Genomic DNA, 26,971 nt, shown 5'->3' on the forward strand with positions numbered 1-26,971 from the left:
TTGTAAAACCATCAGCGCAGTGAGACTGAACTAGAACTTACCCCAAATATTCTTAATTTCGGTGCCCCGTCCTCGAGATGAACACACACAAGTCTCTCATCGCTTTGGGCTAAACCCTGTGCCTGTATTCAGAGCTGTAGGTCAGCACTTTGAGCGCTGACTTTAAGTTGTCCATATATTGAAGAATCAAGAAAAAAAAAAAACAAACAAACCCCAAACTCTAGAGCTAAGACAGCATTTTGTTAAAAAAAGATTCTGCTGCTAGGCAAGATCCCAGTAGCCACGTGAAATTGAGTTGAATGACTGGAGACAAGATGAAAGTAGTTCCGTGACAGCCGCTTTCGTGCCACGCAGACACTAAAGCCAAAGGCTCACCTTGGGATGGGAGCTGACAACGCCGAGATAATCCTGAGGGTTAAATGATTTCTACTATACAGGATAGTCTGAAATGCATTACGAAAAGAGAAGGCAAGCACTCGTATCACAGCTACGTGGGTGGACGGAGATACATGAGTCATTGATAACCTTTAATTACTTCAATGTGCAGATTTGCAGCCTTCTCCAGTAGCCTCTGTAAGGTCCCTTTTCCAAGCTCACAAGTTCTCCAGAAGGAAACCAACTCCAGGACATCTGTTCATGGCACTAGCATATTAAATACACCGCTCTAGCCTCAATTTGGATATTTTGCACCTTTCATCTCTGTGAAAGGGAGCAAAGAAGGGAATCAGAATTCAAGTCTCAGCAGTGGGATCTGAAACAGAGAGGGACGACTCTTAAGCTCAGTCTATTCAGCTTTGAAACTCGCTTGTAACATCTGAGCCCAGGGTGCCAAAATGAAGTATTTTTGTTTCGGTTTGGACTGTACGGGCAGCTATGCATGATGTTTGCAGTTCTCCACGCTACTGCAAAGCAAGCACGCGTCCGTTCTGAAGGCTCGCCTTGTCATCAGCCACCGGTAGGGTGCTTTGAAGCATGCGGTTATACTATGAGACACAGGACTTATCTGTAGTGCCCAAGTAGACTTGCTTTGTATGTAGGTATTCCTGCAAAATCATACCCCCAAAAGGTTGCTTTCTCCCTATTTAGAAGTCTTAATGAAAGATATTTGCACTGCACAGGGGGAAAATTTATACAGTGTTATCTGCAAGTGTGTTTTTAGCCACATTATCCGTGTGCTCTAAGCGCAGATGGAGAGACATATGCCAGGAGTATCCAAAAGCACATATACAGATTATTATATTTTCCCTATTGCTAAAAGGATAGGCACCTCAAGACTCAAATGGCTGCAGACCCCTCCATTTAGTTGTAAGATTCACTAAAGTAACATGCTCGAGGAACAGCCAAATAACGCCCGCAGTGGTGCACGGGCAAGAGCTGATGGAAAGCTCGTCCATGTTCAGGCAAGATCAAGCAAGACTGTTTATGACAGCGCAGCATCCCAAATGGAGAGCCACTGCCCACAAACTCCAGCCACATTTTTCTTCGTGTTTTTGGAGCACTACCTCTAACCATCTTTGATCCACTTCTGGAGCAACTTTCAACAGATTCCTGTTTAACAGACAGGAGCGTTCGCAAGTACGCCTGTCAGCACTGGCCACGTGAAATGAGGCAGCCACGGTGAGATGAACACAACCTGTGGCTTACGGGACTGGATCAGATGCTTCCTACGTAGAGAAGCATCAGACAACAGAGGGTTCTGCTGCCAAACCTGTTCCTCCTGCACATCAAGCTTGGTTTCTACCAAGGGTTTGTATTAGTCTCCTGTTTGGAGCGTCATCTTTGCAGAAGACAACCTGGGGGATTGTGGAGATGACAAAACAAGCCCTGGTTTATAGTCTTCTCCACACAAGCCCTCCTCAACCTCATTCTGTGCTCTACTTGAAGTAGTGAAGTCCGGCCTGGGAACAAGGTTGACCGTTTTCATCCTCCGGTACAAGACCCTACTTTTTGACACTGTTAAGACGATTCATAGAAAAGCAGCTTTTCTTAGGAGTCTTGCCTCAGCTTGGAAGCCCATCCCATGGTAGTGAAAAGGAGCGGTGGAGAACATCAGCACTAGAAGCAGAGGTGATGCAGAGGTGCAGGGATTTGCCAAGAAATCATTTATTCTTAAGAAAAAGCTACAACTATCAAGTTGTTGAATTTCTAGAACAGATTTTGAGTAAGGCAGGCATTGTACCTTCTCAATCCAGGCGGCTTTAAAGCCCTGATCAATACATTCAGAGCAAGTCTCTGCTTCTTACAGAGCCTATTCCCGCTTCTATTTGTAATGAAAAGCCCTGTCCACGCACCTTCTCCCTTCCAGCTGAAGAAGAAAGGCGCATTGCTCAGGCAAGCTCAAGTTTGACGGAAGAAGAACTACTGCAGAGGCATTTGTCATGGTTTGAAGTTCTAGGCACATTACTTACCTTGAACGAAAACCTAGAGAACTTCCTACTAAAGAAAAAAAGTCCAAAACAGAAAATGTGCTAAGGTGTTCTCTAAACCACTGTTTGTTTGTTGGTTGTTTTTTTTTTTGGGGGGGGGGGGGGGGGGGGGGGGGCATATTTTTAAGCACATGCTCCACCTACTTCCACACATTCGATCCACTGCACTGAACAGTCACACTACGATATAGATTCCTCAAGGTGACATTAAGGAGACATTAGATATGCAGAACTAGAAGGGGAAAAAAAAGAAAGGGCTTCTGAATGAAAGCGGTGTTGATGTATTCATTTGCAATTTTTCCTTACAGCCTTATAGCAGTGCTGTCGGGAGCTCTGACAGATTCAACAGCATCCCTTGAAAACGGCACAGAAGGTGGAATTAGGGAACCGAATGCTCTCTGCAGCCTTGGGTGGGGCAGGGGGGTGTAGTGAAAGTCCTTTTAACCTGAGCTGCTTGTACGCTTTTGCTACCCCACCGCTCAATTTCATCAAGCCGCGCTCAATTAGGGACACACTCATCATGATGCAAGCTACTCTGGTCCTGGCATCATCCACACAAGAGACTGCAAGTCAGCAGTGCGAGACCTCCACCCCAGCTGAGCCTCCTGCCACCCAGCAAGCAGAGTTTCTCATCCACGCACGGCAGAGCCTGCGTCAGGAAGCTCCGCCAAGGTCCAGCACCTCACTGGCAGTGCTGCGCGACTTCTGCACCAGAGCTGGATTATCGTCACGGCAGCTCGGAACGCAAGGAGAGCAAATGTCTGCCTGCAGCCTTCTCCAGAGACACACCTTTGGTGGCCATGGCTCAGCCAGTCCCAGTGCATAGCTGGGATGGAGATCCTTCTAAATTGCAGCCTTTCGATACTTAAAGGGGGCTTCTAAAAAAGATGGGGACAGACTTTAATTGGGCCTGTAGTGATAGGACAAGGGGGAATGGTTTTAAACTAAAAGAGGAGATATTCAGACTACAAGGAAGAAATTTTTTTATGCTGAGGGTGGTGAAACACTGGCCCAGGTTGCCCAGAGAGGTGGTGGATGCCCCATCCCTGGAAACATTCAAGGTCGGGTTGGACGGGGCTCTGAGCAACCTGATCTAGTTGAAGATGTCCCTGCTCATTGCAGGGGGGGGTTGGACTAGGTGACCTTTAAAGATGACCTTTAAAGGTTCCTTCCAACCCAAACCATTCGATGATTCTAAATGGCAAGTCTCAATGCATAACTCTGGATGGAGATACTTCTAAATGGCAAGTCCTGCCTAGTGCAAGGAAGCAAAGAAGCACCTTCCTGCTCTCTCCAAGGCCAGGCAGAGGGGAAAACACCGAGCTCTAACAATCCCAGCGCTTTGATATTAATCCTAGATGCAGACTAGCAAACTGAGATATGCCTGTTCTTATTTCCCAGAGCAGGCCTTGGGCAGAGGTCAAAAAGTTGAAGGGAAGGTTTCTTAGGAACTGGTGAGGTAGAGGAAGCGTCGCCTTTCAAATAAGCATTGAGATGCCTTTCTCCTTCATGGCAATGTAAGAAACCCAGCGGGGATGTTGCAAAGAGGATAGGTTTCAAATCACTGAGACCTCAGTCTCCTTCCCACCTTGGAAAGGAAAACTGCATTAAAAAGAAAGCTTACCGTGTGAACGGCTCCTTTAGGTGTTCAGCTGCCAGCACTGCGGATGTCCTCGAGAGACAACCACCAGAAGCCCGAGGTAGCTATCGTGACTTGAGCAACCTCTTGTTCTCTTCCCCACGCTCCCTTTTGGCAATACCCACAGCAGCGCAGGCTGCCAGGGACCGTGGGGAGCCAACCTGCTCCCTTCTCCGTACAGCAACTGGATTTAACTCCAGCGAGGGCTGAAAGATGATCTCAACTCCAAAAAAACCAACCAAACCCCAAGCAGCAAGTAGCAGAGGTCACGCTTAGTCAAGCAGATGCAAAGCAGAGAATCAGAGTCCAGCAGCTTCAGCAAACAACCTCCTCCGTGCTCATTTCACCCAAATCCCACTGCTTTTCTAAGAAGTGGAAGAAAAGCACACGCCTCGCCGAGAGCCTGCTGATCTGGTCAGAGATGCGTGCACACAAATCCCTCAACTCCTCTGCTCCAAACAGTGATTTTTCTGCCTGGTGGTTTGGTTCCCCCCCTAATTCTTCCCAAATGTTCCTGACCACATTAAATGTTGCCAGAGTAAGAGGCGTTTGTGTTTTTGTTATATTATTTTTTTTTTTAAAACCTCAGCCACCGCAGTACACCAGGCACATGGAGAAGGCTCTACAGCATTTCTCCTGTCCCTGCCTTTGAGAGGACGTGGATTCACAGATGCACACGTCAGATTAAAGGGAGCAAAGAAGCTTATGAAGCAGAACAACAGCATCCAGAAGGCCAACTTCAGGTTGGCAACAGGATTCAGAAAGTACTTAAGAGACAGCTTAATTACTAATAAAACTGATGATACATCCGCATATCCTCCAAAGCCTTGCGTGCGTGCTCAGTGCGCTGCTTGACCAGCTTGAGATGCGTTCCTCAACATGAGTAATTTAACAGATGGACACCAAAAAAACCCCAAACCCCAGCATACCGAAAGGAAGCAAGACCGGCTCTTCAAGAAGCGGCGTTTTCCCTTTCAAGTCCGCATGTAACTCTGCATCTCAGCCTGCTGCCAGGGACAGTGTGTTGCTGTTTCATTTGTAGTCTTTTAAAGGATTTAGACTTCAAAAGGGGGACTATTTGTCTAAACACCCCAGACAGACCGTGGGTTGACTCTAGTAACCTGAATTCCACCGTTATTTAAACACACCCTATTGTCCATCCTTCTCTTCTATAAAGGAAACTGCCACGTTGCAGTCAATAAGCGATTGCACTTTCCCATCTAATGCAATGATCTCTCCCAACTGTGTGCGAAGTGCTCTCAGGCTTGCAAGAAGCGCTACAGAGAGATCAATAAAAATCATAATACTATAGCTTCAATTCGCAGAGTAACGTTTCTGGATGGTAAAAAGCTTGGGTTTCCAAACACGTTGCCCGTGGAAGTCATTTACATTCAAGCAGAGCGCAGAGCAGAGAGGGAAGATCAATAAAAATGCAACGAGGCAGACAGAGAAATGTCATCACCTCGGGAAGAGGCAGCCCAGAAAGCGCGTGCATCTGACAAGAGCACAAATGGACCAGGCACGTGCGTTTTCTGTAGGGGCCACACCATAAGGAAGGCACCTAGCCTCAATTCAGAGATTTTTCTAAACTCCTCGGCGGTAAAGAAGAAGGGGACTGCATGGTCAAAACCAGTCACGGCCCAGAGAGCCGAGATCCCAGACTCCGGTATTATTTTACTGCACGACTTTTGACACATCGAGGTCTCTTCTCTTCCCATCCGTAGAATGGGAACGGCATTCGGGTTGTTCAGCCTCGAGAAGAGAAGGCTCTGGAGAGACCTTATAGCGGCCTTCCAGTACTTAAAGGGGGCCTACGGGAAAGAGGGATGGGGAGGGACTCCCTATCACTACACTCCCTGATAAAAAGAGGGGTAATGGGTAAATAACTGAAAGAGGGTAGGTTTAGGTTAGATATTAGGAAGCAATTCTTTACTGTGAGGGTGGTGAGACACCGGACCAGGTTGCCCAGAGAGGTGGTGGATGCCCCATCCCTGGAAACGTTCAAGGTCGGGTTGGACGGGGCTCTGAGCAACCTGATCTAGTGGAAGACGTCCCTGCTCACTGCAGGGGGGGTTGGACTAGGTGACCTTTGAAGGTCCCTTCCAACCCAAACCATTCGATGATTCTATATACACAGATGCAGAATACGCCCATCGTACGGCGAGGTCAGAAATCCTAAGTTTCGGTATGCAACCGAATTTTTATCCAAAGTTTGCTGAGGTTTTTACTCTAATTTATAATCCCAGTCCCTATGCACAGCGCTATTATAAGAGAAGAGCAGCCTGCAAGCCACCTTTAGGCCAGGTATCGACTGATCCAGGGCTGGCTAAGTCACCGGTGGCCCTAACGCCAGCAAGTCCCCAGGCATCCTTCCTCTATTCCACATTCAAGGCCAGATATCGCTAATCCCCTGCTCCTTACACCCCTCCCTCCCTTCCAGCAAGGGACTTTCTTCCCAGTCAAACTGTGTTTTAAGAAGTCAGCACTAACGAGCAAACTTTAACCAGAAGTCATAAAGCTCTGCTCCATACCAGAAACATAACTTACAATCAACGTTCAATCCAGGAACAAAGCCTTCTAGGATCACGCTGTCTGTAAAATACAATAAGCAAAGCCTTCTCCCTCTGACAGTCTATTTCAGGCCTCACTTGCTGCAAGTTTTATGAGATGTTAATCAACAATCAAAAATTTCCACATCTTTCACTGCAGGAACAGTGGTTTCTGCTCTCTAAATTACACCACTGGGTTACTACACGTCACAGTTAATGAGCTCTCTCTGCCCCTTTCCAGCTCCTTCCCATTTATTGTTTAAAAATACTTCAACAATTTGAAAACAGTATTTTTTTTTTTTTTTCTTCATTTGAGAGCGCAGAGATGAGGATATCCAGTTGCCTGCCAACCAGCTGGGACAGTACCGAAAGTCAGAGCGATGTATTTGGCTCCCTAAAAAACTGGGCATCCATAAGGACTGCCTCTTGCAGAGCTGTTTGTGAGAATGCTTAAAGGGCAGGAGCAGCCCCAGCAGCAGGAGGAGGAAAATAAGTACAATCACCAGGTCTGTGAAGGCCAGAGAAACAGCGAGGGGTGCCGAATTTGAGAAACGAGGCACCTCCCATTGTAACATCACAATGTGGTTCTTTCACTGCTCACCAGGAGCCGGTAAACCGAGAAAACCAGCTTTGGGGGTTCCTGCGAGCAGTTTAAGGAGTAACGACTAATTCCAAGGGCACGGCGCAGATGCTATCTAGAGGGTGCTCCACTTCTTCCCCTCAGCACCTGGAGTACACTTATCCCCCGCTTGCTTCTTGGCAGCTGGAATTAAAAATAGCCAGCCTGGATTAGTTGCAAAGTGAAAAAAAAAAAAAAAGAAAAGTATTACAGCAGAAATGTTTATTTTTGAGACAGAGGAGGAAGAGGAAAGGTCGAGGTTCAATGCGTTATCTAGAGCATGTAAGGAAATAATCACTGAAGCAAAAATGCAGGAGGGAGAGCATGGCTGCTGAAGACAGGGACAAGAAATTATTTTTTAAAGGTACTGGAGGGAAGAGGTCATCGTAACATTTGTAATGATCTTAATCAGTAGCCAAAATGAAGTTCTCACTGATATTTATCGTCCGAGGCAAACACGTGCGAATAAGCATGCCATAAAAACGCTGCTGTACAGTGACAGTGGCTACAGTCAAGCCTAAAAATCCTACACCTGATGATTTACGATCCATCCCCCAGGGCCAGTCCCCTCCACGGCTCTGCCGCACCGTCGGGGAACTTGCAGCCCTACCGGATTATACATAAATCTTACTCCTGGAATCAGCCCAGTCCCTACAGACTTCTCGGTTGTATTTCGTGGTTTCATTTTGGTTTGTGGTTTTTTGTTTAAAGGTTGTTGGGTAGGGGTGTGTGTGTCCGTTTGTTTTAAGCCGTGTATATTCACAAGTTAGAGGTGAGCTTCGAAAACCTTCACCTTTCAGAAGAGGAACAACACACCGCAAGTCTTTGGTCTTAATATGAGTTGATTGCCAGAATGGTTTGAGGACTTGAGCCTTGCCTAAGGTCTCAAACCAAGATACCTACTCGTGAGACACGATGTCTGCTATCTAGATTATAGTTTACCTAGAAACTTACCCAGAAAAACTTGTCCTGGATCTTCAGCTTCACCAGCCTAAATGCAGATCGAGCAGTCAGAGCAGACTGACCCAGGAGAAATAACGGTCAGGTCAGTTGACCTGAACAAGGAGAAGCCACAACAGGACACTGCTGGAACAGGGATTTAGGAAGCTGCTCCTGTCTAAAGCAATTACTTTGTGGGGGGGAAGTTGTCTACCCCAACACGCTGCACATTTCTACAGCTCAAGACTTCAACCCTGCAAACATTTCCCAGATGATGACCCCCACGTGGTGGCAGGAGCTGATGGCATGCAGCTTAAGGACTTGTTCAAGACCAAAGTAGGTCACCTTCAAATCCAGGTAGAGAACTGTGGATTCACCTAGTCCTCCGGGACAGCTCCTCACAAAGCTTTAAACAAGCGCAAAGTTGAGACAACCCCTTCCCTGGAGCTCTACTCGAGAGCATCAGGTTTATCCTTAGAGAGGACCTGTGTGATGCAACAGGCCTCCTCCACCTTCCTACTAAAGAAGGGTCACGTCGGTCCATATGACAAGATTTTCTGATGCTTTGTCCAGTCTAAGCTGAAATATTTCAGCAAACGAGACTCCATCATTTCTCTAGGAAGAAAGGTTTCACAGCAAAGTTCAGCCTGTCAGGAAGCGCCCAACGCGCAGCCTGGACATCCCTGGAAGCCTTCAAGGCCAGGTTGGACGAGGCTTTGAGCAAGCTGACCTAGTGGAAGGTGTCCCTGCCCACGGCAGGGGGGCTGGAACTAGATGATCTTTAAGGTCCCCTCCAACCCAAACCATTCTATGATCCTGCCAGGACTGGCTTAGGGATTTTGGAGGCTCGGAGTCCTAATCGAGAGACGAGTTGTAGATATCACAACCACAGGCAATAAGGCAAGCTTTCAACTGCTGAAAGCCACAGCTCTAAAGATAGAGTTATGTACAGACAGGCTGCTGGGATTGTCCCAGATTTTACCAGGGTTTGTTTTTTTTTTTTTTTTAAATATTAAAGAGGTGGAGGAGCAGCTCTGTAAACAGGCAAGCGAAACAAACACGCACCAGATCTACAATCAGCGGCACCGCGTTCCCGAGCGGCTCTGCCCTTGCGCAGGGCTGTCTGACAACACATGCCCAGGAGGTCTGATGTCAAACTGATCGCGCACGCGCAGCTGTTATTTTCCTATTTTTCAGAAGCCAGGCATCCAGAAAAAGCAAGCATTTTCCATAAAGTACTTTTTAAAAAAATTATTATTATTTTAGACAGGATCTGGGATTCGACTACGTTATCTAAAGTGCCTGGAAACCTTAGAATTAGCTTCTCCAACCCATCGGCTTTCTCAACCGTCAGGTCTAGGCCCTATATTCTTGCTTCAGGATGATGCTATCTTACCACTCATATAGTTATAACCCACAATCACAGGTCCAAAATGCCCAATGTAGGCTAGGAAGAAGGAGGCAGAAGGGATATACTTTTAAATCAGAATAAAAAGCTGGCCTTGCTACCCACACAACCTGTATCATCTCACTGCTCTTACGTTGCCAGGTTCGTTAGCGTACATAGACATAGCTTCATAAAGCTGGTCAAGAGTACGTCCAGCATCCCTGTTAAACTTAACAGCTGCAGCAGCCGTCTAGGTCTAACCATAAAACCCACTTTGTGGTTGCAACCAGGGTAGGAAGTGCCTCCTGCCCCAACAGGTCAGCAGCAGCAAAAATTCCCCAAAAATCAAAATAAAAACTGCGCACCCACCAACCACAGGCTCACCACCACGGGTATCGGGAAAATCCTTTGTGAAACGCAGCGCCGGTCAGGATTTGGACAACCTTCAACAGCCCAGACTCAAGCAGTCTCCCTCTCCTTCTCCGACCCCTCCTCGCTCCCACCACCCCAACGCAACACCCCGGCAGCAAGTCCCACGGCACGCAGCGGCGGGACCCTCCCAGCAAAGACACAGCCGGCACCCAATTCAACCAGATTTCTCCTCCTGCAGCTATTCACCCACCCTCTATTCAGCTGCAAGCTAGGAAGCTCTGGGCTCTTGGCCAACTGGCTGCACCTCCTCTCTCCCGCTCCCTCGGAGCTGCAGGTTACAGGAGACTATGGCATTTCTGCTTCTCTTATTAGGATAGTTAATGACCTAATTTAAGCCGTGTAGAGTATACCCAGGAATTACAGTTAACAGGCTCCTCAAATGAAGCTAACAATAAATCACAGAAATTCAGCTGCGAGCACTTCTCAGGCACCTTTATATCAGCAATATTAATTTTACCAGGAGGACAGCAAGTTTGCTCCCTCCCCTCTTTTTAAGCCACTGACGAATCTTGACGTCTTGCTCGCAGCCGCCTTTGAAAAGCTCCTTTGAACCCATCTCCAGCTCCTTTGGAAGAGAACTACATGAAGACATCTGGCTCGCAGACAGGCTAGACCTTGGTTTTGTCTTGATCTGCAGCAGGAAGAATACAGCAACCATAGATTTCAGTGGGAAATACCCCGTCAGTGGCTCCTTTAGCATCAGAGCAGAGACTTCCCTAGAGATTGAGGGCCTCAACATATGCCTTTCTTCCCTAAGGAAGAGCACTGAAATTACCTCTCCCAAGGGTATTAGCATAACTCAAGTCGTTGGGATTAACATTAAAGAGTCATTTAGACTTGAAAGCCATCCCAGGTACCGGTGGAATGAGGCGCGCTGCCATCAGCGATTCAAAAACTCCAGCGCAGAGTTAGATTAATCCAAATTTTAGGCTGGGAAGAGAGCTCCTGACCAGCTGAGCGTACGTACCGGCCAAGACACGCGGAAAAGAAGTTACTGGTGGCCGATGGGCAAGGATCTACAAAACCCCATAGGAGATGTCTGTGCTTCCCTTTGACTGGAGGAAGGGTGACGCCGCTAGACGTCTTGAGCCCTCCCTCTTGCACCCCTCCTAAGCGATGGGGAAGAAATATATAGCTTCTCCCTTCCAAAAAAGAGGCGTACGGTATGGAACGATACTCAGTAAGAGAACTACAAGAGGCATTTATCAGCCAACGTAAGATCACATCTTGCAAGCATGAGCCAAGATCTCGCATCCACAGACTAATTCACATCCGCAAGCACCAAATACTGTCAGTCCCCCCCCCCCCTCCCCAAAGTCAGCGGCGAGACAGTTTGCAGCAGCCAGATGATGGAATCGCGAGGGTGTTGGTTCCCCCTAGCACCGGAGAAATCAGCTCTCAACATCGCTGCAAATGAAGGCAACAGATTTTTCAGCAAGGTGCAATCACGCTGTTTTTAACGATCATGTGGTATATTAACATTCAGCCGCAGCTACCGCCTGGGCAGACGCTTCACGGAGGAGATCAGGCAACCATCCATGGATGGCAGCCGCAACGGCACGGCCACCGATGCCAGCCCGGTGGCACGAAGCACAGCGTCACACCTTGCTTACGACCGGTCCAGATACACCCCAGCCAGAGGCACAGCCCTGTCCAAGCCACCTGCTGCTTGCAGGTACCCAAGAGCTCACACCAAGTTCCCCCAATTTCATTAATTTTCTTTTAAAAACATATTCCCCCCCCCCCCCCAAGCCCACCCAGCTGCATGTGCCAGGTGAGGTACTGGAGCACAGCAGCTGCGGGTTTATCTGTAGAGGTCACCCGAGGGTTGATTAAACTGCTATCGCCAAGGAAGGAGACGGGGGGGGGGGGGGGGGGGGGAAAAATAAAAAAAAAATTCCCATCCTGCAGTTTTTGCAGCCGGAGAATGCAGGTCTGGGGAAGCAGCAGAGCAGCGCAGAGAGGAAAAAAAAAAAACCCAACCACCAACCCCAACCAACCAGAGGCTCGCCATCCACCGCACATGTGAAATAAATAAACCCCGTTCCAGCACAAACACCACAACTCGGCCATTTCTCCCTGCTCTGAAACCAGTGTATCCCCCCCCCCAACCTCTCTGCTCCCTGCTGCAGCCCCACCATCCGCCTCCCCCAGCCCCTGCAGGCAGCCCGATCCCTGCCCGCACCCCCTCCCCAGCGCAACCCTGCATCCACACCCACTCGCACACCACCCTGTTTCCCCCCCCCCCCCCCCCACGCACCCCCCCTTCACCCTGCCACACCTTACACCTCCGTAAAAATACCTCCCTTGGCTGCATCCCGTGGGGTGGGATCCATCCCATCCGTAACCCCCCCGCAGAGCGACCACAGGGAGCAGGATGGGGTTGGATCCAGCCCCTCCATAACCCCCCCTCAGGGAGCAGGGTGGGATCCAGCCCCTCCATACCCCCCCCACAGGGAGCAGGGTGGGATCCAGCCCCTCCATAGGGAGCAGGGTGGGATCCAGCCCCTCCATAAGCCACCCCAGCAGGGAGCAGGGTGGGATCCAGCCCCTCCATAACCCCCCCACGGGGAGCAGGGTGGGATCCAGCCCCTCCATAAGCCCCCACAGGGAGCAGGGTGGGATCCAGCCCCTCCATAGGGAGCAGGGTGGGATCCAGCCCCTCCATAACCCCCCCATGGGGAGCAGGGTGGGATCCAGCCCCTCCATAGGGAGCAAGGTGGGATCCAGCCTCTCCATAACCCCCCCACAGGGAGCAGGGTGGGATCCAGCCCCTCCATAGGGAGCAGGGTGGGATCCAGCCCCTCCATAACCCCCCCATGGGGAGCAGGGTGGGATCCAGCCTCTCCATAACCCCCCCACAGGGAGCAGGGTGGGATCCAGCCCCTCCATAGGGAGCAGGGTGGGATCCAGCCCCCCCCCCCCCCTTTGCCAATGCACCCCTGGAAATCAGGGTGGGGTTGGGATCCAGCCCCCCCACCCCCAGTCTCCCTACTGCAACCAGAGAGAACCAGGTGGGTGCATCCAGCCCCCCACCCCATGCACCAAAAGAAGCTGGGGGGGGGGCAGAGTGGGGTTGGGGATGCTAACCCCCACCCCAGACACCCACAGAGGGCAGGGCGGGGTTAGGATCCAAACCTACAACCCTGCAGAGCAGGTGGAGATGCCCCCCCTGCCCCCCCCCCAAAAAAAAAAATCAAGGTGGTGCTGATCCAACCCAATCCCCCCCAAATTAAGCGTGTGTCCCCCCATATACACCCAGAAGGATGAGGAGGAAACACCCCCGCCCCAAAAAGGGGCACAGATACCCCCCCCCCCCAAGGTGGGTGGGTGGGGGCAAACACCCCTCAGGGCACCTCAAAGAGGTGGGGGCGCCCCTAGAACCCCTATACGGATATATATGGAGGAGGGGGGACAGGGAAGAACGCACACCAGCCCCCGCCCCCGGGTAATAAAAAGGGGGCCAGACCCCCCCCCTCAGCGCCCCCGGGGGGGCCGACGGCCCCCCCGGGGGCGCTGAGGGGGGGGTCTGGGCCGCTTAGGACAGGGGGAGCAGCCCCCAACCGCCCCCCTCCGTAGGCCTCAGGCCCCCTCAGAGGGCTCAAGCCCCCCCTCAGAGCCACCGCCCCCCCCCCGAACCCCACCCCGCGGTGCCGGTTCTCACCTCTCCGCCATGTTCCCGGCGGCCCTACCGCTCGGCGGCGGCCCCGGCCCCGGTTCGGCCTCCCATGGCCCCGGCGACCGACCGACCGACCGACCCGCCGCCGCCTCCCCCGGTTACCCCGCGGCCGCCCCGCCGCCGACTGAGGCCGGCGCTCGCGCCGCGGCCCCGCCGCGTCCCGCCGTCACCAGCGACAACGGCGGCGCCGCCAATGGGGAGAGGCGGAGGGGGCGGAGCCGGGAGGCTCCGCCACGCCCCCTCCTCCGCCTCAAACCGCGCCCCTCCCTCCCCCTGAGGGGGGGGGGCGCGCGTCGAGCCTCGGGGACTGATGGGAACGGTAGTTCGGCGGCGGGCGCGCAGCGCGCATGCGTGCGGGAAGGCGCGGGTCGGGGCGGTGCGCATGCGTGGGGAGGGAGGGGGGGGGGGCACACGCGTGTGCGCGGGGACGCGCGGCGGCGGGGCACACGCGTGTGCGCGCCTGCGCGCGCGTGAAGAGTGCACAGGCCTGCCCTCGCGGCCCGCGTGCCGGCGCGCGTGGGCGCGTGTGCACGCGCGGAGCCGCGGTGCGGGTGGGCGGGCGCGCCTGCGGTGCGCGCGTGGGCGGCGGGGGCGGAGGCACGCGGTGCGCGCGCGCGTACGCGCGGGTACGCGCGGGTACACGCGCTTCAAGCCCAGCGTGCGTTAACGCACACGCGCGCGCGTGCGCTCACGTGTACGTGCATGTGCACATAGTGTGCGGGCACGCCCACCCGTGCACGCGGTCCACGTCTGTACTGCGCGCGTGCCCCCCCCCCCCCCCCCCCCCGTGCAGGGTGCACACCACGTCCGCAGTGCACCACGTCCACACCACGTGCGCCGTGCCCGCCCGTGCTTAACGTCCAGCCGCTGCGCACGCGCGCGTGTGCGCGCACGCGCAGGCAGCCCGCGCGGCGTGCGAACCCATACACGTGGTACATGGAATCACGGAACCAGGAAGGTTGGGAGAGACCTCTGAGGTCATCGAGTCCAACCGTCGACCCAACACCACCCAGTCCACCACTACACCACGTCCCTCAGCGCCACGTCCACACGGCTCTTAGATACCTCCAGGGACGGGGACTCCACCACTGCCCCGGGCAGCCTCTTCCAGCGCTCGACAACCCTTTCGGTGAAGACATTTTTCCCAATATCCCACCTAAACCTCCCCTGGCGCAACTTGAGGCCGTTTCCTCTCGTCCTATCGCTTGTTACTTGGGAGAAGAGACCAACCCCCACCTCGCTATCAACCTCCTGTCAGGCGGTTGTAGAGAGCGATGAGGTCTCCCCTCAGCCTCCTCTTCTCCAGGCTGAACAACCCCAGTTCCCTCAGCCGCTCCTCATCAGACTTGTTCTCCAGACCCCTCACCAGCCTCGTTGCCCTTCTCTGGACACGCTCCAGCACCTCAACGTCCTTCTTGTAGTGAGGGGCCCAAAACTGAACACAGTATTCGAGGTGCGGCCTCACCAGGGCCGAGTACAGGGCCACGATCACTGCCCTACTCCTGCTGGCCACACTATTTTTGATACAGGCCAGGATGCCATTGGCCTTCTTGGCCGCCTGGGCACACTGCCGGCTCATGTTCAGCCGGCTGTCGACCAACACCCCCAGGTCCTTCTCTGCTGGGCAGCTTTCCAGCCACTCTTCCCCAAGCCTGTAGCGCTGCAGGGGGTTGTTGTGACCCAAGTGCAGGACCCGGCACTTGTGCACCGCACACGCATACGCGCACCTAGTGCAAAGAGTGCACGTATGTGCGCACGCGCCCCGGAGCGTTGTACACCTACACACGGTACACACACACGTGTGCGCACACCACAGGTTCACGTACGTGTGCAAACGCACCACACGCAGGTACATGTATAAGCACCGCACACGCTGTGCACGCACACAGCTTGCACATGCACACATGCGCTGTACAGTACACAACCTGTGCACGCATTAGCACATACATGCACGTTGCATGCATGTATTCTGTGCACTCGCATGCACGTGTACGTGCACAGGCAGCACACACGCATGTTACACATACCCACCACATGGACACGTACACGCAGGCGGCACACAGTGCGTGTGTGCGTGCACTTACACACTGCATACGCATGCACACGGTGCACGGTGCCCATACGTCTCTGCATACACACACGTATGACTACAACACGCTGCACACGCGTGCACGTACGTACATGCTGTATGTACATGCACACGTACACACGCCCCACGCCTGCGCACGTGCACATGCTGCACGGTGCAGACACACACTGCACACCCATTAGCACATGCACATCACACGCGTGTGCGTGCACACACACGCGCTGCGCCCCACAGGGCCCTATGGGGCCTGCGCCCCCCTGCACCACCCTGCACCCCACAGTGCCCCGTGGGGCCTACACCCCCCCCTGCATCCCCCTGCACCCCACTGTGCCCCACAGCACCCTGTGGGACCTGCACCCCCCTGCACCTCCCTGCACCCCACTGTGCCCCCCAGCACCCTGTGGGACCTGCACCCCCCTGCACCCCACTGTGCCCAACAGCGCCCTGTGGGACCTGCACCCCCTGCACCCCACAGTGCCCTGTGGGACCTGCACCCCCCTGCACCCCCCTGTGCCCCCCAGCACCCTGTGGGACCTGCACCCCCCTGCACCCCACAGTGCCCCCCAGCACCCTGTGGGACCTGCACCCCCCTGCACCCCACAGTGCCCTGTGGGACCTGCACCCCCCTGCACCCCCCAGCCCCCCTGTGTCCCCACAGCCCCCATTACTTGTGTCCCCACACACCCCCCTGACCTCCACCCATACCTACGTACCCAGACCCTCCCTGGTGTCACCGGGATGGATGGGGACGGGGACCCCAGACCTGGCACCCACCAACCCCCTGGGGCCATGCCAGCGCTGCCTGGTCTCCCTGACTTGGGGGGGGGGTGGGGGTCCCCTGGCTGCAATTTGTCCCCTCCAGTCTAAACTCTTCTCTTACCAGACTGGTTTCACCTCATTTAATCCACTTCCCATCACCTCACTCCTCCTCCACCAGATGTTTCCTCACCGTGATGCCCATTGGCACCTCTCCATGCCGTGTCCGCCCCCCCCCCCCAGTTCGTGCATAACAGGCACCCCAATAGCCTGAGCACCCCAAGGATGAAGCCCAAAATGGCTGGGACGCCCCCTCCCCGATGAGGGACACCTGGCCGGGGTGAGACCTGCGTTGAGGACACCAGGAGAGCTTGGAGCAGCTTTGGCCCCACGCCCAAATATTTGGGGATTGCATTACTAAAGGAATTGGGAGAAGCAGCTCATTGGCTTCAATTTGTCAGGAGGGGACAAGTTCGGTCACGGTACAAAACCACCCACAAAACCTTTTATTACCTTTTAAGCCCCAGCGTGATTCCTGACTTGCAAATTTGAAGGAATTTGGCCGACTGTCCTCCTGGGTGTCTCACCAGGATGGTGTTGGCGTTGGTGTCTCCGGCGCAGGGGTGCCCGGGGCTCCTGGGTGCTCATCTAATGCTCTTTGCCACGGCTGTAACATCTTGTTGATGTTCAACCAGTGGCTTTTCAGAGCAGAAAAACCCCAAAACGTCATATTTTCTCCTCCAAGCTCCTTTGCGATGTGAACGGTGCAGGACAGAAACTGGGAAATGGTGAGTTATCAACATTTTGGTGTTTTCCTGGTGGCTTCTTTATAGAATCATCGAATGGTTTGGGTTGGAAGGGACCTCTAAAAGTCACCTCATCCAACCCCCCTGCCCTGGGCAGGGACATCTTCAACTAGATCAGGTTGCTCAGAGCCCCGTCCAACCTGACCTTGAACACTTCCAGGGATGGGGCATCCACCACCTCTCTGGGCAACCTCGGCCAGTGTTTCACCACCCTCAGCGTAAAAACTGTCTTCCTTATATCTAGTCTAAATCCAGCCCCCTTTAGTTTAAAACCATTACCCCTTGTCCTATTGCAACAGGCCCTGCTAAAAAGTCTGTCCCCATCTTTTTTAGAAGCCCCCTTTAAGTATTGAAAGGCCTCAATAAGGTCTCCCTGGAGCCTTCTCTTCTCCAGGCTGAACAACCCCAACTCTCCCAGCCTTTCTTCACAGGAGAGGTGTTCAACCCCTCTGATCGTTTCCGTGTCCCTCTTCTGGACCCGCTCCAACAGGTCCGTGTCCTTCTTATGCTGAGGACCCCAGAGCTGGACGCAGTGCTCCAGGGGGGTCTCAGCAGAGCGGAGCAGAGGGGCAGAATCCCCTCCCTCGACCTGCTGGCCACGCTGCTTTGGATGCAGCCCAGGATACGCTTGGCCTTCTGGGCTGCGAGTGCACATTGCTGGCTCATGTCCAGCTTTTCATCCACCAGCACCCCCAAGTCCTTCTCGGCAGGGCTGCTCTCAATCCCTTCATCCCCCAGCCTGTAGTGATACCGGGGGTTGCCCCGACCCAGGTGCAGGACCTTGCACTTGGCCTTGTTAAACCTCATGAGATTCACACGGGCCCACTTCTCCAGCTTGTCCAGGTCCCTCTGGATGGCATCCCGCCCCTCTGGCATGTCGACCGCACCGCTCAGCTTGGTGTCATCTGCAAACTTGCTGAGAGTGCAACTCGATCGCACTATGTCATTGATGAAGATATTAAACAGTACCGGTCCCAACACAGATCCCTGCGGGACGCCACTCGTCACCAATCTCCATCTGGACATTGAGCTGTTGACCACTACCCTCTGGATGCGACCATCTAACCGATTCCTCACCCTTTACCGGACAGTCCACCCATCAAATCCATACCTCTCCAGTTGAGAGAGAAGGATGATGTGGGGGACTGTGTCAAAGGCCCTACAGAGGTCCAGACAGACGCCATCTGTAGCCCTTCCTGTGTCCACTGATGTAGTCACTCCATCATAGAAGGCCACTAGGTTGGTCAGGCAGGACTTGCCCTTGGTGAAGCCATACTGGCTGTCTCGAATCACCTCCCTGTCCTCCATGTGCCTTAGCAGAGCTTCCAGGAGGATCTGTTCCATGATCTTCCCAGGCACAGAGGTGAGACTGACTGGCCTGTAGTTCCCTGGGTCTTCCTTTTTTCCCTTTTGAAAAATGGGGGTTATGTTTCCCCTTTTCCAGTCAGTGGGAACTTCACCGGACTGCCACAACTTCTCAAATACGGTGGATAGTGGCTTAGCAACTTCATCCGCCAGTTCCTTCAGGACCCGCGGATGGATCTCATCGGGTCCCATGGACTTGTGCACCTTCAAGTGCCTTAGATGGTCTTGAACCTGATGTTCTCCCACAGCGGGCGGCTCTTCATTCTCCCAGTCCCTGCCTTTGCCTTCTGTGGCTTGGGCAGCGAGGCTCGAGCACTTGCTGGTGAAGACCGAGGCAAAAAAGTCATTGAGTACCTCCGCCTTCTCCATGTCCTGGGTAACCAGGTCTCCCGTTTCGTTCCAGAGAGGGCCCACATTTCTCCTTGTCTTCTTTTTATCCCCAACGTACCTATAGAATCTTTTCTTGTTGCCCTTGATGTCCCTGGCCAGATTTAATTCTATCAGGGCTTTAGCTTTCCTAACCTGATCCCTGGCTGCTCGGACAATTTCTCCGTATTCCTCCCAGGCTACCTGTCCTTGCTTCCACCCTCTGTAGGCTTCCTTTCTGTGTTTGAGTTTGTCCAGGAGCTCCTTGTTCATCCATGCAGGCCTCCTGGTGTTTTTGCCTGACTTCCTCTTTGTTGGGATGCATCGCTCCTGAGCTTGGAGGAGGTGATCCTTGAATATTACCCAGCTTTCTTGGGCCCCTCTTCCCTCCAGGGCTTTGTCCCATGGCACTCTGCCAAGCAGATCCCTGAAGAGGCCAAACTCTGCTCTCCTGAAGTCCAGGGTAGTGAGCTTGCTGTGCGCCCTCCTCGGTGCCCTCAGGATCTTGAACTCCACCATTTCGTGGTCACTGCAGCTCAGGCTGCCCTTGAGCTTCACATTCCCCACCAGCCCCTCCTTGTTGGTGAGAACAAGGTCCAGCATAGCACCTCTCCTCGTTGACCTCTCTACCACTTGGAGAAGGAAGCTATCATCGACGCACTCCAGGAACCTTCTGGATTGCTTGTGCCCTGCCGTGTTGTCCCTCCAACAGATGTCGGGGTGGTTGAAGTCCCCCATGAGGACCCGGGCTTGTGAGCGTGAGGCTGCTCCTATCTGTCTACAGAGGGCCTCATCCGCTCGGACTTCCTGGTCAGGTGGCCTGTAGCAGACCCCCACCGTAATGTCACCTGTCCCTGCCTTCACTTTAATCCTGACCCACAAGCTCTCGGTTGGCTCCTCATCCATCCCCAGGCAGAGCTCCATGCACTCCAGCTGGTCACTGACATAGAGGGTGACATCCCCTCCTCGTCTCCCCTGCCTGTCCTTCCTAAAGAGCCGCCTTCTGCTTCTCCTGCTGCTTCAGACTGACATTGCTCTTTTGGGTTTTTTTTTTTTTTGCAAACATCTAGTTTTGGGCTGTTGTTATTAATTTTTTCAATTTCACCTGATTTATACAGAATAAAAGAGGAGTTACCTCCTTCCCCCTGGGCACCCTGATCCAGGAAAGACCGTTGCCATCACCTTAGCTTACGCCAAGGAGAGGTGTGATCCTGCACAGAGGCTGCTGGAAACCAAGGTGATTTGGTCCGTGTGCTCTTCATCGCAACCTCAGAAGAGATCTGGTGAAGGAACTGGATTAAAACCATCCCCGAAACACGTGCCTGGATGAGCTCAATGTGAACGTGTGCGTGATGGGATGGGCCATGGAGCAGTTTTGTGGTACATCCAAGACAGGGCTCTGCTCTCAAATGACAGCTTTACTGGAGGACACCATCCCCTGCTTCAGCGGGGTCACCTTGTGTGACCTAAGGGGTCTGACCTCAGCAGCCTGACCTCAGCAGTGAATGACCTCAGCAGTGACTGGGTCAGCCTCAGTTACTCCAGGCTCTGCCCCAGTAACCACCAGTTTGCAGGGCAGCCACTGCTGTTCCTTGGAGGACCAGCATGGGCTTGGCAGTCCATGCGAGGAAAACAAACTTGAAGGCCAGAAGGATTTAGGGCTAACACAACTTTTCCCCACCCAACGTCATTCCTCCCATTCCTGGGCCACATAGTTGTCCAGGACCCTTGTCCCCAACGCTTTGGAGCTGAGGGTCAAAAGCAGCTCCATGACACCCACCCAAAACCTCGGGACAGCAGAGCAGAGCCCGGCGCAAGCAGGGATGTCTTCTCCTCTGACTCACTGCAGCGTGTGAGCAGCAACCGGTGCGTTAGCTGCAGCATTGATCTAGGACCTGGTGACGTAAAGGCACGTGTCCCTGACTGACCCCAGCGGTCACTCGTCCCAGGGTAGGCTGATCCGTGCCACTGCGCTCTGGAGGGGACAGCAGGCACGAGTTAGTTGTCTGCAAGTCATGTCGGCAGTAGAGCTCTTCTCCACGTTCCCACTTGCATCCCTGGGCATGGATAACAACACCATGATGTACGTGATGATCGCAGAAGCCCATCTGCAAATTGGTCTTCTTCCTAACGAGGCAGCAGGGAGAGCCTGGGCCTGAAGGGCAGCGATGGGCAGGGGGTTTAGCTGGGTTGTCCCCAGCCAAGGTTGACCCCTGCCCCAGGATCGCTGACCCACGGCATGCACAACCCACCTTTGATTTAGTTTGATCTCTACATCCACACTTTGTTAGAAAAAGGATGGAGAAGGTAAATGGCTTGGAGGGACAGAATTGCCTGACTGTGCCACCCGTTGCTCTAGGGACCAGCTCAAAACTCTCGTTGCACTTAGGAGCAGGATGGCCACAAACTGAGTCTCCCTGAGCCCACCTTGCTCCCCTGGCTTCGAGCAGGTGTCTCTGCCTAGCATGGCTCAGCAGATCCATCCCATGGCAGGTCCCACAGAGAACATCATTTCTCCTTCAACCCTACTTTTTCCAACAACTGCTGCAGAGCCTGTCTTCATGCTTTCTGATGGGTCTCGCAGGCATCGGGGAAGGGGCTTCTCCAGCATCCCCATAGCCGGTACACGAGGTGAGTCTGTGGGATGATCAGAAATTTCCCTTTCAGCTCTTCTACTTTTCACAGGCCACTTCTTCCCCCCTGCCACCTACCTCGAGCTGGAGAGGGGACTTCTGGGTCCCACCCCCAAACATGGGCAATTTAACAGCACCAAGAGGGAGCAGCCAGAGATGGAGACAGCCACTCTGGGGACACGCTGTGGTCCCGGCAGACACTCGCTAAGAACTCAAAGGATCACAGAATGGTTGAAGTTGGAAGGGACCTCTGAAGATCATCTGGTCTGACCCCTCTGCTCAAGCAGGGCCACCTACAGCTGGTTGCCCGGGATCGTATCCAGACAGCTTTTGAATGTCCCCAAGGATGGAGACTCCACAGATTCTCTGGGCAACCTGTGCCAGGGCTTGTCACCCTCACAGTAAAACTGTGTTTCCTGATGTTCAGAGGGAACCTCCCGGGTTTCAGTTTGTGCCCGTGGCCTCTGGTCCTGGCACTGGGCACCACTGGAGAGACCCTGGCTCTGTCCTCTATGCACCCTCCCTTCAGGTACTTACAGACATTGATGAGTGACCTGGTTTCGGCTGGGATAGAGTTAATTTTCTTCCTAGTAGCTGGTACAGTGCTGTGTTTTGGATTTGGGATGAGAACAAAGTTGATAACACACCGATGTTTTAGTTGTTGCTGAGCAGTGCTTACACTAGTCAAGGACTTTTCAGCTTCCCGTGCTCTACCGACTGAGCAGGCTGGAGGTGCACAAGAAGCTGGGAGGGGGCACAGCCAGGACAGCTGACCCCAACTGGCCAAAGGGATATTCCATACCATGTGACGTCATGCTCAGTACATAAACTGGGGGAAAGCTGGTCGGGGGGGGGGGCACTGCTCAGGGACTGGCTGGGCATCGGTCGGTGGGTGGTGAGCAATTGCATTGTGCATCACTTGCTTTGTATATTCTTTTATATTATTCTTATTCTTATTCTTACTCTTATATTTCAATTATTAAACTGTTTTTATCTGAACCCACGAGTTTTCTCACTTTTACTCTTCCGATTCTCTCCCCCATCCCACCGGGGAGGGGGGAGAGTGAGCGAGCGGCTGCGTGGTGCTCAGTTGCCGGCTGAGGTTAAACCACGACAATGAGATCCCCTGAGCCTTCTCATCTCCAGGCTAGACAGTCCCAGCTCTCTCAGCTGTTCCTCATAGGAAAGATGCTCCAGTCCCGTCATCATTTTCGTGGCCCTTCATTGGACGCTCTCCAGTATGTCTGTGTCTCTTTTGTACTGGGGAGCCCAGAACTGGACACAGTACTCCAGGTGTGGCCTCACCGGTGCTGAGATGTGCTGGCAATGCTCCTCCCAATGCAGCCAAGGACGCTGTTAGCTTTCTTTGCTGCAACGGCACATTGCTGCCTCGTATTCAACTTGATGTCCACCAGGACCCCCAGAGCCTTTTCTGCAGAGCTGCTTTCCGGCTGGGTGACTCCCAGCATGTGCCGGTGCCTGGGGTGGTTCCTCCCCAGGTACAGGACTTTGCACTTCCCCTTGTTGAGCTGCAGGACGTTCCTGTCAGCCCATTTCTCCAGCCTGGTGAGGTCCCTCTGGATGCCAGCACGACCCTCTGGCATATCGGCCACTCCTCCCAACTTGGTGTCATCTGCAAACTTGTTGAGGGTACGCTCTACCCCATCACCCAGATCATTAATGAAGATGTTGAACTGGACCAGCCTGCAGCCGAGGTCATTCTGCACCCTGCGCGCCAACACTGCTGCGGCTCCAAAGAGCTTTCCAGCGCTGGAGCAGGTCCAAAGCCCTGCGGCGCACTTCAATGTGTCTACCCAGCAGTGCTGGCCTTGCTGTGTGTTTGCAGAGCGACCGTGCGTGGCAGGAGATTGATTCTGCTCCGTGCAACGTCCTGGCAGAGAAAGGCCAGTGCTGGGAGTCACCTTCTGCTAAGGCCAGCAGTGGCCACCCAGTCCACAGACCATGTTCAACCTGGGAAACTGGGTCCCCCAGAGTGGGCTGGGGGGATGTCACACTGGAAACAGAGATGGTTGAGCAGCTCTGGGGGTCAATGCAATGGAGAGCAATGTTCTACTGATGCACATACAAACAGCCTGGACACACACAGATACACCTTGACCCATTAAGACATGAAAGAAGTTTCTAAATAAGGGGTTTTGAATATGAAGTAGAAAGACTGAACGTGGACAGTCATCGGATATTCATAGAATCATCAAATGGTTTGGGTTGGAAGGGACCTCTAAAAGTCATCTAGTCCAACCCCCCTGCCGTGGGCAGGGACATCTTCAACTAGATCAGGTTGCTCAGAGCCCCGTCCAACCTGACCTGGAATGTTTCCAGGGATGGGGCATCCACCACCTCTCTGGGCAGCCTGCTCCAGTGTTTCACCACCATCAGCGTAAAAAATTTCAGCCCCTCTTCCTCAAATAGTGGGATTTTGTCTAAAAAGTAAGAAGATATGGGTCCTATTTCGTAGTCTTCTGGGTTTTGACTACCACTTTTTATCCATCTTTATTTTGCAAGCTGAAAGCAGGAGATTTATTGGTTTCCCATGACTCCAGATGCTGGAGCTTTGCAGCAAACAGCAAATGCCTGGGGACACAGTCACAACGAAAGACGCAGGTGACCTGCACGTCATCCAACGGAAATGTGAATATCTGGACACATTTTGAATAGTGAGAACTGTGTTGAATTTTAAAGCTCTCCTGTAATTACTTCAATAACGTACCTTCAGTGCCTGCAGTGTCACTTGAACATGATCAAACACACTTTAGGTGCTCAGGGAATGGCAGTTCTTAGAATTTTACGTACAAAAAAGAAGCTTGTTTGTTCTCCATAAAAAGTTGTATCACAGAGGAAGAACAGATGCATCAAAACATCCCTGGGGCTTGCAGGTAAAGCGATGAGCTCTGAAGAGCACAAGGCTGCCTGCGCTGGGAAGGGCAGGCAAGAAGCCTACCTGAGGATACCGAAACTCAATGTGATGGAGATGGGAAGCATGGAGCTGTCGGTTCAGACTGGCTGTAAAGCACCCAGCGTGCTGGTGGCATGGAGACACTGCCCAGGATGTGCTCATTACTTAAGGCAAGAGGATTTGAAACCCCAGTACAGGATGGTGGTGGTCCCAGCAAGCGAGCTGCAAGTACCATGGAGGGGGAAGGAAGGAAGGGAAGGCTGGAGGCACGTACGATAGCTGAGAAACTAGGATGCGTCTGGAGAGAAGATGGGGCTTGGAGTCCTGCTTGCACTCCCAGCCCCGTGCTCAGGGTTTCTGCAGAGGGACATCTGGGTTGGTGCCTCAGCATCGCTTGGGACGGCCGAAACAGTGGGTCTCACGGGAGAGGCATCCACTCAGTCACTGGTAACCAACATTGAAGATGTTGAAGATGTCCCTGCTCATGGCAGGGGGGTTGGACTAGGTGACCTTTAAAGGTGCCTTCCAACCCAAACCATTCTGTGATTCTATGAACATGCATAAGCAAGAGAGGTGGGCCAAGCTCAGGCAGTCTGTACCTGCCTGCTCCTGGTATTGAGGCTGGATGGTCCTGGCATGTCTGCGTGGGCCCAGGATGACTTTGGAGATCAGCTTTCCTGGGGAGGGGGAAAGTAGCTGCAGGGACATGGCTGCCCCCACGTAGCTGGAATGCCCTGCACCGCCCTTGCTGGGGAGAACGACAGAGAGGTGTCCGCAGTCCCAGGATGGTCCTCTTGAGTTTCCAAGGAGAACACACCTGAGTAGGGAATGGCTTTGTCTTCTCTTCTATTTTCATCCTGCACCACTGGGAGAGCCTGGAGACACCACAACCTGTTGCCCAGTGCTGGCCCCCTTTCCCCAGTGCACTGCAGCGCACAGCCCCTTGCTCGTCGACCAGCCCCCTGAGACCTGCTCCAGCCCTGCAGTGCACAGGCAGGGCAGGTCCCGCTGCCTGCTCTGCTGATCCTCCAGCCCTTGTCAGGATCTGGCCCTCCTGCTGTCCACAGCCCTGCCAGACCTACATCACTCCAGGGTGCCACTGAGCGTGCGGAGCAGGGATGGGAAGGCTTGCTGGCAGCTCAGATGTGTCCAGCTGCCCGTGACAGCGTCAGGAACGGGAGAAGAGCCACGCAGCCGTGTGCCCATGCCGATGCCAGTCTTGCTCTGCAGAGGTTTGCACAGGGCTGTGCACAGGATGCAGCGGGAACTCCCAGATGATATCCCAGAGATCCCTGCCTCCCCCCAGTGCCCAGGCCATCAGTCACAGCCACCTACACGGGCAGGAGGCATGGAAACCAGCGCCAGAGCCCCAGCTCCCTGCAAGATGCAGATCACCCTAGCTGCAAGCTGCGGCTCCCCCAGGATCACAGCCCCAGCCCTGGGACTGGGCTTTGGCCTCTGCTCGTCCCTTCCAGGCCACGGCCTCCCTTCTCTCTGCATGGTGCTTTCTGGGAACCTTGAAGGAAATTGCTCTGTCTTTTAAACCTTGTGACGAATGCAAGATGCCAACATCTCAGGCCCATGAATACCTGCTGTCTCTGTTGCCATGGAAACAGAAGATTATTATGTTTTAATATTTTTAAGCTATATAAAGACTTGAAACATCTTTCAAACCCCCAATGATTAAACAAGAGAAGCGCCCTTCCATCAAGGTACGTTTGCAAAAGCCGCAGCAGCATCAACCCCCCTTAACAGCTCCACCCCAATTACATTTATCCACATCTCCTTGTCACATGCAGCATCAAAATATTCTGCATGCGCTGGGAAAGGGAGGCCCTGGGATCAGCCAGGGGCTGCAGGGACATGAAGATGTGGGCATGCCCTTGAAGGCAAGCACAGGGACAGTCTTCTCCACTTCTAACCTGGCCAATGGGACGGCTGCTCCCTGCCGAGGAGGGTTCAGAAGGAGCATCCTTGTGGCGCCCAGATCTACCCTGTCAGAGGTAAATGCAGCCCAGTGGGGTCAGTTCACATCTGCGTGTCCCTGCATCCAGCTCCTGGCTTTATCCTGATGGGCTTTACCTCTTCTGGACCCAGCTTGCTTAACCCAAGCCCAAACCAAAGTGGGATGCAAACAGCAAAAAGATGTGCCCACGGTGGGACAAGGGAGAAGGGCTGAGGAGGTCCAGGGTGTCCTGCCATCCATGTGGTCCGCCAAGGGGCCTCAAAGCACAACATTGACGTCAAAGATGTGACCCTCACAGTCTGCTCAGGAGCCTGGGATATGTTTGCTCAGAGTAAGGGGCAGCCGAGAAAACAGCACAATCCTCGATGCCTTGTGACTCACTGCCACCCACGGTCACTGTCACTGC

General features: G+C 53.5%; 1 protein-coding gene across 3 annotated transcripts in view; it reads right to left on the minus strand.

Annotated features, from left to right (window-relative positions):
- The window catches only part of ARHGAP39 (Rho GTPase activating protein 39), a 155,179-nt gene extending 141,433 nt beyond the window's left edge, over positions 1-13,746 (minus strand). For all 3 annotated transcript variants that reach the window (XM_076363854.1, XM_076363853.1, XM_076363855.1), the window contains exon 1: positions 13,656-13,746. In XM_076363854.1, coding sequence (XP_076219969.1) covers positions 13,656-13,666 — 11 coding nt within the window. In that variant the 5' untranslated portion in view covers positions 13,667-13,746. The remainder of the gene's footprint in view (positions 1-13,655) is intronic.
- Positions 13,747-26,971: the final 13,225 nt, after the last annotated feature.

The sequence above is a fragment of the Aptenodytes patagonicus genome, unplaced genomic scaffold (assembly GCF_965638725.1).
Source record: "Aptenodytes patagonicus unplaced genomic scaffold, bAptPat1.pri.cur scaffold_143, whole genome shotgun sequence".
In the NCBI taxonomy this organism is placed as follows: domain Eukaryota; kingdom Metazoa; phylum Chordata; class Aves; order Sphenisciformes; family Spheniscidae; genus Aptenodytes; species Aptenodytes patagonicus.